We start from the raw sequence: 10,694 nt of genomic DNA, 5'->3' as shown, positions 1-10,694 counted from the left end.
TTGCAGAAGCTCGTATTCAAAGATTTCAGTAGCTAGAGACATTTCGGCTCACACATTTTTTCTCTCGGTCGCATAAAGCTTGGCAAAATGATAAAATTGCTTAGCTATCACTGGCGAATCATGACCTTGCCACTGTCCAATATGAAACACGACAATGTGACAGGGGCATTTGCCATGTGCCCCATATTAAGGCACCGTCTCAAGCGAAGGGGGAGAGGGAAAAAAAGTAAAGGAATGTTTCACAACATTATGATTTATCATTAATGATGCCCAAAATGGTTGCGTGCCCGTCGCGCAGATTAGAGAAATAAAAACTCCAAGCCCACACAGCAAACGCCTGGCTCGGCTGTGACCTGAGTAAGGAGTCGTACTCCTGAAATGTTGTCGTCACCAGACGGTCCAATTCAAAAGCAGCAAACGATGAGAGAGAAAGGGGGAAGTAAAGAAAATTATCAAATTGCCAAGACGGGGGAATCAAGGTGAAACTATGAAACAGCAATCGCGGCCACTAGGGCATCTAGAGCACTGCTGTGGGACGAGCCAGTAGCCGCCACATAGGGCCCAGTCCAGGCGACGCCAAGCATGTTTTGGCTGTTGCGATCGTTGTTCCAAATGGACTGAGCATTGCGGAGGATGAAGTTCTTGAAGGTGCTGCTTGGTGCCAGGTCATTGAGGTATCGCAGGTTGCGGATGAAGGCACCCTTGAACTGTTGACCATCTGTGCCGCAGTTGCCTGGGTTGAGCTCGCACTTGTCTGCCTCGACGAGGATGCCATCTGAGTTGGAAAGGGCGTTGATGGCGGCGTTGGCAATGGCGGAAGCTTTGGTGAGAAGAGAGTTGTCACCAGTAGCCCTGGCGAGCTCGCTGAGACCACCGAGGATAACACCCTGGTTATAAGACCAGGTGGTCAGGCCGTTGTTCTTGCAGTTTGAGTCAAGACCATCATTGATGAGGTTGTTGGAGTTGATCATGCCACTCTGGGAGAACCATTGCCATTGAGCCTTGGCAATCTGAAGGTAAGTGCCGTTGGATGGCACCCGGTTGGCAAGAGAAGCGGCAACAGAGAGGTACAACTCGTTGGCGATGGCGTTGACGTAAGTGCGGTCCTTGCTCCAGTAAATGCCCCCACCACAAGGAGTTCCTCGACCGGTCTGCATATCGTTGAAGATTTCAATAGCCGAATCGAGATAGTCCTGATCGCCGGTGGCGTCGTGAGCGTGAATCAAGGCGAGAGCCCACCACCCCTCGTCGTCGTAAAAGTCATCGAGGAAGTCAGCAAAGCCTCGCTTCTGGAGACTGGTGGGCAAAGAGGCCGCAAAGGAGGCAGAGCATCCTCTGCCGTTGATGCAGTGAAGAGTTTGGGGAAGACCGGCAGCATTCACAAACTTGGCGACAGAGACGCTTGTGATCTGAGCCTGGGCGTAAGTGTTGCGTAGAAAGCCACCAACGTTGAGCTGGTTTGCCTCGTTGAGACGGAGCTGTGCAAAGTCGGCCAATGTGGTGAAAGCATTGGCGCTGTTCCACCAGGCAGCGCTCCAGAGACCAGTCTCAACATCATAAAAGGCATTGTTCAGCTCCCGGATAGCTGTGACGGAGTTGGCGACATAGTTTGTAGCAGATAGAGAAGTAGAAGGAGCGGCGGATGAAGGGTTAACGAGTGACGAAAGGACGGCCGAGTAGGCAAGAGCGTGCTTCCAGATCCAGCTTGGAAGTGCCATGATGTAAAGAATGTTGCGGTGGGAATAAAAGGCAAATCGATCCAGCTGGGAAGCCGGGAGCTGCGTCTATAAAAACAAATGAGCGGAAGGGGGTAAATGGGAAAGAAAAGAAAGAAGATACCGAGACATCAGGAAGAGCTGCATCGAAATCGGGGCCGCGAGCAGTTAATAAACTTAATAAACCGGAGACTAACAATGCAACGGACAGCAACACGAACACCAAGCAAAGCTTGTGAATCAGGGACGCGAGGGAGAAGCTCCGTGGCGGGTCCGGACGAAGCTTGGGACTGGCATATGAAGGGCTAGGAGACAGGGGTCCGGATTTGGATCCATGGTGGTGATAGCTCGGCGGCTCGGCAGGGCTGCCGCGATTCTTTTCGGACTGGTCGCAAGCGGCTTGACTAGAGCATGAAACTGGTTAGCAGTAGCAATGGGTTCGGGCTTCACCATGTGCCCCTTCATCAATCGTTGGCATACAAGCAGGCTTGGCCGCCTCTGCCAGCGCCAGCGGTTGTCATTTGCTGGGTCGGCGTCAGGGGTACACAGGATTCAGGGCCCGGCGAGCCAGGCAAAGTGGCGTCCAGACCGATGGCGGCTTCAAAGCGGCCGAGCCACGGCGCAGCATCGGGAGTGGCGCTACGGGGGAACATTGTGTGAATGATGCTTTTGTGTCTCACGCTTCCGGACCTTTGTGCTTTGTCCGTCTGCGTTTTGCCGGTGTTGTTGTTGTTCTCGTACAGTACGTATGAGACAACGCGGGGCCTGTCGCCAAGAGTCTTGGATAACAAAGCGCTTCTAGGGACTAATGCGAGGCTTCCAGCGGTGGCACCAATTGGACTGGATTGTTCTCTTCTATTTTCAGTCTGTTTCTCTCTCCCTCGTTCCGAGAGTGTTAGACAGCGTTAGTTAGCTCCGGCCGGCGCGTAGGTTTAAAATCAGGGCGATGAGCTGCGGGCTATTTCGCATGATTAAGTTGGGACGAAGCGGACGAGGCTTGGGATTTAACGGTAGCACTTGGTGCAAAGTATGTATGCGAGGCGAGGGGCAGATGATCGACGCCGATCCTTCTTTGGGAATCCATCACGAGGATCAGTGTCCCGCACGGTGCACCACCTTCTGCGACAATGGGAGGAGAATCGGAGGTGGTAGAAGTTGTTCACGAGATGTGTTATGGAAGAGGGGAAAATACAAAAAGGTGAAATAAAATACAAAGAGAAGGAAAAAAGAAGACCGGGGTGGCTTGCCTCAATGAGGAAGCTACAAAGGATGCTGTTGTCTTGCCTTGTAATACCTTGAGCGCATAGGTTTGAAGCAGTCTTACTGAGGAAATCACCACCACTGTGCTTGCTTCAATGTTTTCACAAGCTTGTGTTAGTCTATGATGTCACACAAATAATGACATAGCTTTATGAACGAATTGAGTTTTTTCTCTCTCTGACATACAATCATCCATCGTATTTCTAGATAGGCACTAGTAGATATTCCAACTTGATGATCCCGTACGAGGCAACACTTTGTAAATAAGGTTGTATCGACATCTATACTCTGTCACATCTCGATATCCTGCGTGACCATCTCTCAATTAACTCAGTTGCCTCTTTCACTCACGCACGCGGCCTCATCGGCATCACTGATTGTGCCGGCATCTCGCATCTCGCCGGCAGTGATACAACCCCCAAAAGAGCCACGAGACAATGGGCTCCATCTCCGCATGCCCCTCACACACTCACCCACACACTGTCCTCCCTTGTTATGCTCGGTTCTGAATGTCTGACTTTCATCTCCGAGGCGTACAATCCAGAGCGGTGTGCGGTGCGAGCTGATGTGTCTCAGGTTGGGAGCTGTGATGGACTAAGGCATGTACAAACGTTGAATGAGGAAAGACAATGAATGTTGTCATTTTACTCTCCCCTTTGTCTTGGAATCCGAGGCTTTCACTTTCAGGTCCAAACTCTACTCCGCTTACATGGTGGCATCCAGCATTTGCGATACGGGCATTCATCGCAGATACAGACGGCACATGGCGTTGACCCGAACGCCCTCTTGTCGGGCAAAAAACAAGGAAATGCAACTTTGTTTCCCCTCACGCGACAATCTCGTATTTGTAAGAGAGGACAATGCAGAGTAAAAGCAAAACAAAGCTATTTAATGGAACGTGTGTTGAGAGGCACGTGTGTATCTGTGTGCCTTGATTCCTGTGCGCAACAAAGCCCCTCTGTGTGAACGGCACTGCATTCATGTAATAAAGAAGAGCATGGCCAAGGCGACACAAGTGGAAATAACAACACCTGAACAACAGCACACGGGTTGTGTATTCTCTTTGTCCGACTCCCGGACCAACAACCCGGCGTGACAATGTGTAACCAAATGACTGTTTTATTCTGCGGTGCCACCACTGAGAATACCAATGCTCAGATGTAACATAATTATCTCGTCATTGTTCACGTTGACGAAAGCACTTCCCATCTTTCCAAAGAAAGCTCAAAGCCAATTACCCAAATGGGTTGACCTACCTAAACCCAAAGCCTTGACCACTTTCACGATATTGAACTCATCTTACAACCGTAACCGATTCATTAAGCTCCCATTAATTCCGTAGCCGACGCACTACCCCAGCAAATCAATCCCACAAAGCCCAAATCCAGTGGATGCGCCACCTGAAAAATCTCCTCCATCCCTTTGGGCCTCCATTGAGCGCTTAAAGCAGAACCTGGAAAGGAAAAATTCCCGGAGTTCCCTAAATTTAGGTTCGCTCGACCAAACACCCCGGCCTCGTCCCCCTCGTACCCAGAAACAGACAAGAAACAAGGGCCTGCTTAGCTGTTCCGGGGGCATTGACGCCTGCATCCTTTCATTTCAACAACAGCTACCCCTGTCTTACCAATCAACTCGTTATCTCGTCACATTGTGGTTTTGTGCATCGATAAGGCGACGACGAAAGGCTATTCGTGCATGTTGCTAAATTAAACCTTCGAAGATTGCCAATGGAAGCACGTCGTGTAATTGTAATTCCTCTGCAATTCCGGGCGGACTCTCGTAAACGAATTATTGTCGAAGGAAAGCCAAACCAATGGAAGACGAGAACGTCGTGTAATTCCTCGGGCGGACCTCGTAAACGAATTATCGAAGGAAAGCCAAACACCACAGACGCTGTGTCTTCGGACCCAGGCTCTTCATTCAGTCTAGCATCATGATACAAAAAACTGTTCGTTGCCGAGCAATGACGAAAGGACAACCTTTATGGTATCATTTTTAACTCTCCCTTCAGGCACAGGCACAAGACAGGATTGGCCCAGATTTAGTATATTATTTTTTTTAAGTGCGACCAGCTTGTGTGCATTTCCAATATCTCGTAACCATATTACCCATGATCCTCAGCCAAAAAGAAAAGGTCCTCTCCGACATTTGTCCTCCAATAGCGTCTGTTGATGACGTCTCGCTTCTCTCTATGTAATGCAGAGCGAAGAAAGACAGAAAGAAAAAGTAAAAAAGAAAAAGAAAAAGAATGAAAAATAGATATGCCCGGCTCACCCAAAAGTTCCCAAGATTCCCCAAATGTGAATTTTACAGATAGATAGCACCACAAAATGAGAACATTCTCAGGTGGAAGTGTTGCAAGCCAGGGCTCCCGTCAAACGCCCGCTATGATATTTAGAAAATCCCATTGGTGCCCATATTAAACACATACACCATCACACTCAATATACCTATATTCCTGTTCAGTAATCCTCTCGCGATCGTCGAAGGCTCCTTGAGTTTCCAAATACCGATCGTGTTTCTCCACTGCTTGTCGATCCGGCGACGCTCGGCGGCCGTCCGTTCTTGCTCCGGGTGGAAAACTTGGGCAGCATAGTGTTCGACTTGTTCTTCTCGCTGCTGAGAATGCTGGCGCGGTCTGAGCTGATGGTCGATGTAATCTCTTGCAGCGAGTTCGAGTCGAGGAACGCCTGGGGGAAGACTCCCCATTTGCCCTTTGAGTTTGTACCGGCCCAGCACCAATACTCGGGATATGACCCTGGTCTCATGTTAGCCCTTCTATTCTTCTTCTCTCTATAGTTGAATGTTAGTAGTAGTGTAAGACTTACAAGTGATGTTGGTGATGATTTCGTCCTTGTCAAACTTGAGCCAGTCCTCGTTCTTTTCCTTGGGAGCAAACTTCCACTTAGCCTTAGCACGGATGCGGCTCGTGTTGTTTCTCTTGATCTGGCTGAATGGGGGTCGATCCAGCTTTATGATTTCCATTGGAATCGACGCGTGAACACCGTCGTGCCAGCCGAAAGCCCACTCTCCGCCATATCGAGCTGGCCAAGTCAGCCCCGTAATCTTGGCTCCTTGAATCAGCTCCAAGGCTGGTGTTCTGTCAGGTAGCAGTCTCTGGCCGAAAAGTCTTCGAGCTGATTCTTTTGCATGAGCTGTAGGGAGATGGGCAATCTCGGCAGCTCTTTCCTGTACAGGGTGAGGTTCGGGAGGGCTCTTGAAGAGGAGATCGTAATCGTTGACCAGATGCGGTGGGATCTCTTCTTGGTCCACTACAGCGATACCAGGGACATCTGGAAGTGGCCGAGGATGCCGGGCCAAGTGGGCAAACAATGCAGCTGTAGATGTGAAGACCGTGGCGTCGCTCTGGTCCAGTGTTCGACTGGTGTGGATGCAAAAGACGCAGGCATACATGATATCATCAACGCGCTTGGCTTGCAGGTGGCTCTTATGCAAGAAACGGAGGCGGTATCCAACGCCATGCTTGGTGTAGTTACCCTCCTCTAGAAAAATGGGTTAGATATCTGAACATAGGTCTTTCTTCCTTTATATCTAAAGATATCACTGTTCGCGGCAGACATACCTTTCTTGCTAATATCATACTCCAGGTGCTTAAAGTCGAGCTCATACAGACAATGCGTGCATTTAGCAACCACGGCTGTGGTGAGGCCCTGGATAACTGAATTTAGTAATGCCGTAAAGAAAAAACAGAGGAGGGAACACTAACAGGTTTCTTTTGTCTCTTGACACCAATTCCTCCGTTTATAACGTCGGTCGCTCCAGCGCAGAATTGCTTCTGCACGTAAAATGAACTGAAATTGTCGATGGACAGATCCTGCGGTGGTAGGTTCGCCAGATGAGCTCCAGGCACAGAGGAGTCTACTGGAATCAAGCCACTATCCATACCATCGGACAAGGTAAGGCCTGTGTTGCGGCGAGCGAGCTCGAGCCCTGGTTGTTGCTGCTGCTGCTGCTCTTTTGTTGGTAGCGGCGGCTCTGGGTTAGGAGCTACCGGCGGCCCGGGGTCGGCAACGGATCCTCTTGTGCTGATGGGTAGAGGATTCGGGTCGATTAAGCTCTCGGCGTCAGACTCTCTACGCTCCATAGCTTGATGTCCGGGCTCGCTTAATGAATCGTTCCTGAATGAATCATTCCTGCGAATAGTCCTAGCGTCATCCATTCGCTCATCAGCCGAGGTTGGGTGCGATGGCTGGCGTGGACGCTGCGATCTGTAGGGCATCGGTGAGTACATGACCGCAGGGCGTTGTCGTGAAGTGCTCCTCGACCTGATATTTTGGGTCTTTAGCATTTCCTCGGGTATAGTTGGCGTGCTGCTGCTATAGGTGGGGTTGCTGTGATTGCTTGGTGCTCGAGGCCGTGAAGTTTGAGTAGGGCTCATGCTGTAGTTTGACAATTGGCTGCTGATTGTGGTGGCCATGGACGAATGCTTGTCCTCTGAATCGCTCGTGTATTCCTGAAGCAACCCAGAGCTGCGAGCACTATCCGGGTGGTTGGGACGCGGAATTGAAAAGTTTCTAGAGGTAGTATACGGGCTGATTGGTGATGTTCCTTCAACCGGTGTGTGGAGAGCTGGCTCAACAGGCGGCCTTCGGCGTGCTGAAGGGGCATCACGTGGCCGTTCATCGTCAGAAGCGACAGTCTTGACTCTAATGTCCCACGGGTTCGTTGAGGGTGGTCTTGGGGGCAGTTGTTCCAGTGTTGCCGGTGGCGGCGGCGGCGGAGGAGGCAGGGCCCTGTCTGGAGGTGGCGCTGGGGGTGGTTGAGAGATGAGCTCGAGGGTGTTGCTGTCGCTGTTGAACGCCTTATCAAGTATCACACTCAACTGCTCGTTGGCATTCTCAACCGGGCCTGTATCCATGACAGATCTGCTGTCTGTCTTGGAGCTCGATATGGAATCCCTGCCGACTGAGCTTGCACCAGTTGTTGAAGGCGGTGCTGTGGTGGGCATCATGTTGGGCATCATGGGTGGTAGAAGCATCGTTGGCGTGGGATGAGGCGATGAGGGAGGTGACAGTTGTGACATGAAATGCTCTTGATTGAATGACTGGACCGGCGCCTCGAGCTTCATCTTCAAGAGGATATCATAAATCTTGGGTGCAGCTGTTCGCGACATCATCTGAAGCTCGGTAAACTTGTCGGCATCAAAGTCATCTACTTCGATATAATCGTCAAACTCCCACAGCATGTCGGTAAGTTGGACTCGGAACTGGGCAATGTCCTCTGTTTGAGGCAGTTTTAGCTTCTATTGCTCCGAGAGCATATCAATGCATCTTTTTCTTTAGAAAAGCTTACCATTGTCTTTCACTGCTTCAAGAAAGGCCGGCCCATAGTCGTCAAAGTGCTTCTTGCATAGCGGCTCTATCTTCTTTAGAGCACGCTCGCCTTCCTTCAGCAGGGCCTGAGAGGCCTTGAGCATGGGCTGTGTGTCACCAGCATTCTGGATAGCTGTTCTCCCCTTGTCGACGATATCCCTAAACGGGGTGAGGATCAGATCGACAATGGTTTCCATCTTTGCTGTCCCCGGGCAGAATTGCTCAGGCGAGCAGCGTCAACACGCCGGCGGGGCGAGGGACTGGGGGGGTTTTTGTACGATGACAGCCTCGTGCAACCGACTTGGTGCAAGTCGGTGCGTACGACACGTGCGATATTAAGCGCAGGTGGAAGCAATGCAATGGGAAGCGGAGATTAAAAGAGGATAAAGATGTTATAGCAAACTGATAGTCTTGGACGGTGGTTGCTAGGCGTGGCGTTTTATAAAAAGGGAATCAGCACCGAGAGACTCCCCGCGTGGGGCAAGCCTATGAGGAAGTGAGAGTGAGCCTTGGGAGGATCTCGAACAGACTGTTAGGTGGAATGAGTAGCTGCAATTCGACAGCAGACACTAGTGAGATAGAGTGTAGAGTTGTAGAAATTGTGAAGTTGGGAGAGGAGAGAAGAGGTAGATGGAAACGGGGAGAAGGAATACAAAAAGTGGAAAATGCCTGGAGAGTGCGAGGAAAGAGAGGCGTATGTATCAAGAAGCTGAGAGAGAGAGAGAGAGCTGAGCAACACCCTGACACAGGTAGCACCATTCGTGAGCACTGTTAGTCTCGAGGCTGAGGGATCCATGGATGAATGCCTAGGGCAGATCTTGGCCATGGCTGCAGCCACCCAGGCGTCGATATAGTACATGTATGGATAGCATCGCCTGTGCTAGCTATCACGGACAATCACAGCAGTTGGCACGGTTGCAACAATCAATGGACAGGTACCCGCCTAGCCTTAGTAGGGCAATTTTGGATGCATGGATGGACGCATGCACGATTATGGGACGGAACGGAGACAGACAGACAGACCAGACATGCCAACCAAACCACGACCAGCAACGGTTGGACATGCATGGAAGCGAACGAACGTCGGGTCTGCATCCCCTGAAAGATCCATGGATGCCCCATTCCGGGGCAGCGTTGCCAGGCATGAATGAATCGACCGAGAGCGAAACCAGGCGTTGACTCTGGACCCTCGAACATCATCTTTGTGAGGCTTGTGAGCACGAGGGCACCGACGATTGGATGTCGATTGGACAGGCTCCGTATGTCGATTGGTACGAGGTCCCCCCAGTGGATGGGCTAATTCGGAAGCGGGCTGTTAGTGTCGCGATCCTGCCGGGACCCCCTGTAACTTGCAGCACTTGTAAGTAAATCCCTGCTCGGTCAGTAAGCCCGGGACTCGAGCTGTCCTGTCCACGTTGCGCAATGGCGATCGTGCATTGGCCGGAGCTGTCAAAGAAAGCGCTATTTTGGGAATAGCGGCCTGGCGCCAGTTAGCTCGTGTGCGCGCGCCTTTGAAGTTGGAACTGCAGCAGCCTCACTTTTTTGCAATTTTCTTGTCGAACGAACGAACCTCATTAGTTACTAGCTGGGCCATGCAGACAAGGAGACAAGGGTTAACGGTTGCGGATATGCTTCCCCTCTTTGTCTGGAGCAAGCAATTCGTATACACTGACGATGGAGATGGTGGTTCCTCGTACGAGCGGGCATGAACTGTAAGAGCACTAGATGGATATCACCTCGCGTGGGAGATGGATCCCGTACCTGGATGCAATATGCAATGCAATCAATAAACCCCAACCTCGTTTCTTCTCGCTGCCCACGCGGTGCCAAGCAAGCAGAATAAGAAAGAAATCGGTGACTGACTACAGTAGTGTCCCGTATCCGGTGGCGTTTGGTCATTGTTTCGCCTTGGCTTTGATGCGTCACATTCGCCTCTGCTTCTAGTCAAAGATCTGGCACGACGGTGCGGTGTCGCAAACGGCAAAGGCTGCAATAGTGCAAACATGAAAGCTCTGAAAGGGACCCCTCTTCCCCTTTGCTCAATCTCAATCAAATCAAACAAAGCCGCCGCTGAGCGAATATTTCATCTTCTTTGTGGATGCCAGTCCAGCTCCAGTCGAGTCTCCTTAGCAGCTTCTCTGCCCCTCCACTCCATGGATCCCGTTCCTGGATGGTGGTTGGGCTGAAGATGGAGAAATTTGGGAGCCGCGAGAGTGGTGAAGAGTGGAGAAGGCAGATGCACGCAGAGGTAAGACATTTGATCCCATCCATCCATCCATGGACTCGTAATCCATGCACACACAAGCATCCAGGTATGACGGACCAACGGGTAATTGTTCTGTGCCCGAGCGTCAATGCTGTGGTTACATGACATGAACCCTAACAC

At 50.9% G+C, this 10,694-nt stretch overlaps 2 protein-coding genes across 2 annotated transcripts; both read right to left on the bottom strand.

The window, feature by feature from the left end:
* Window positions 1-485: 485 nt before the first annotated feature.
* On the bottom strand, window positions 486-2,368 carry T069G_01395 (glycosyl hydrolase family 76 domain-containing protein; the record flags this gene model as incomplete). Its single annotated transcript, XM_056168605.1, has 3 exons — window positions 486-1,784; window positions 1,840-2,119; window positions 2,196-2,368. The coding sequence occupies 3 exons, from the start codon at window positions 2,366-2,368 to the stop codon at window positions 486-488; spliced, it is 1,752 nt and encodes a 583-aa protein (XP_056033921.1).
* Window positions 2,369-5,437: 3,069 nt separating this feature from the next.
* Window positions 5,438-8,505, bottom strand: T069G_01394 (variant SH3 domain-containing protein; the record flags this gene model as incomplete). Its single annotated transcript, XM_056168604.1, has 6 exons — window positions 5,438-5,733; window positions 5,804-6,478; window positions 6,559-6,646; window positions 6,703-7,844; window positions 7,914-8,216; window positions 8,289-8,505. 6 exons carry the CDS (start codon window positions 8,503-8,505, stop codon window positions 5,438-5,440), a joined length of 2,721 nt encoding a protein of 906 aa, XP_056033920.1.
* Between the last annotated feature and the right edge of the window lie 2,189 nt (window positions 8,506-10,694).

Source organism: Trichoderma breve, chromosome 1, assembly GCF_028502605.1.
Source record: "Trichoderma breve strain T069 chromosome 1, whole genome shotgun sequence".
Taxonomy (NCBI): Eukaryota; Fungi; Ascomycota; class Sordariomycetes; order Hypocreales; family Hypocreaceae; genus Trichoderma; species Trichoderma breve.
The sequence above is the reverse complement of the archived record's forward strand: the minus strand, read 5'-3'. Positions and strand labels throughout refer to the sequence as shown.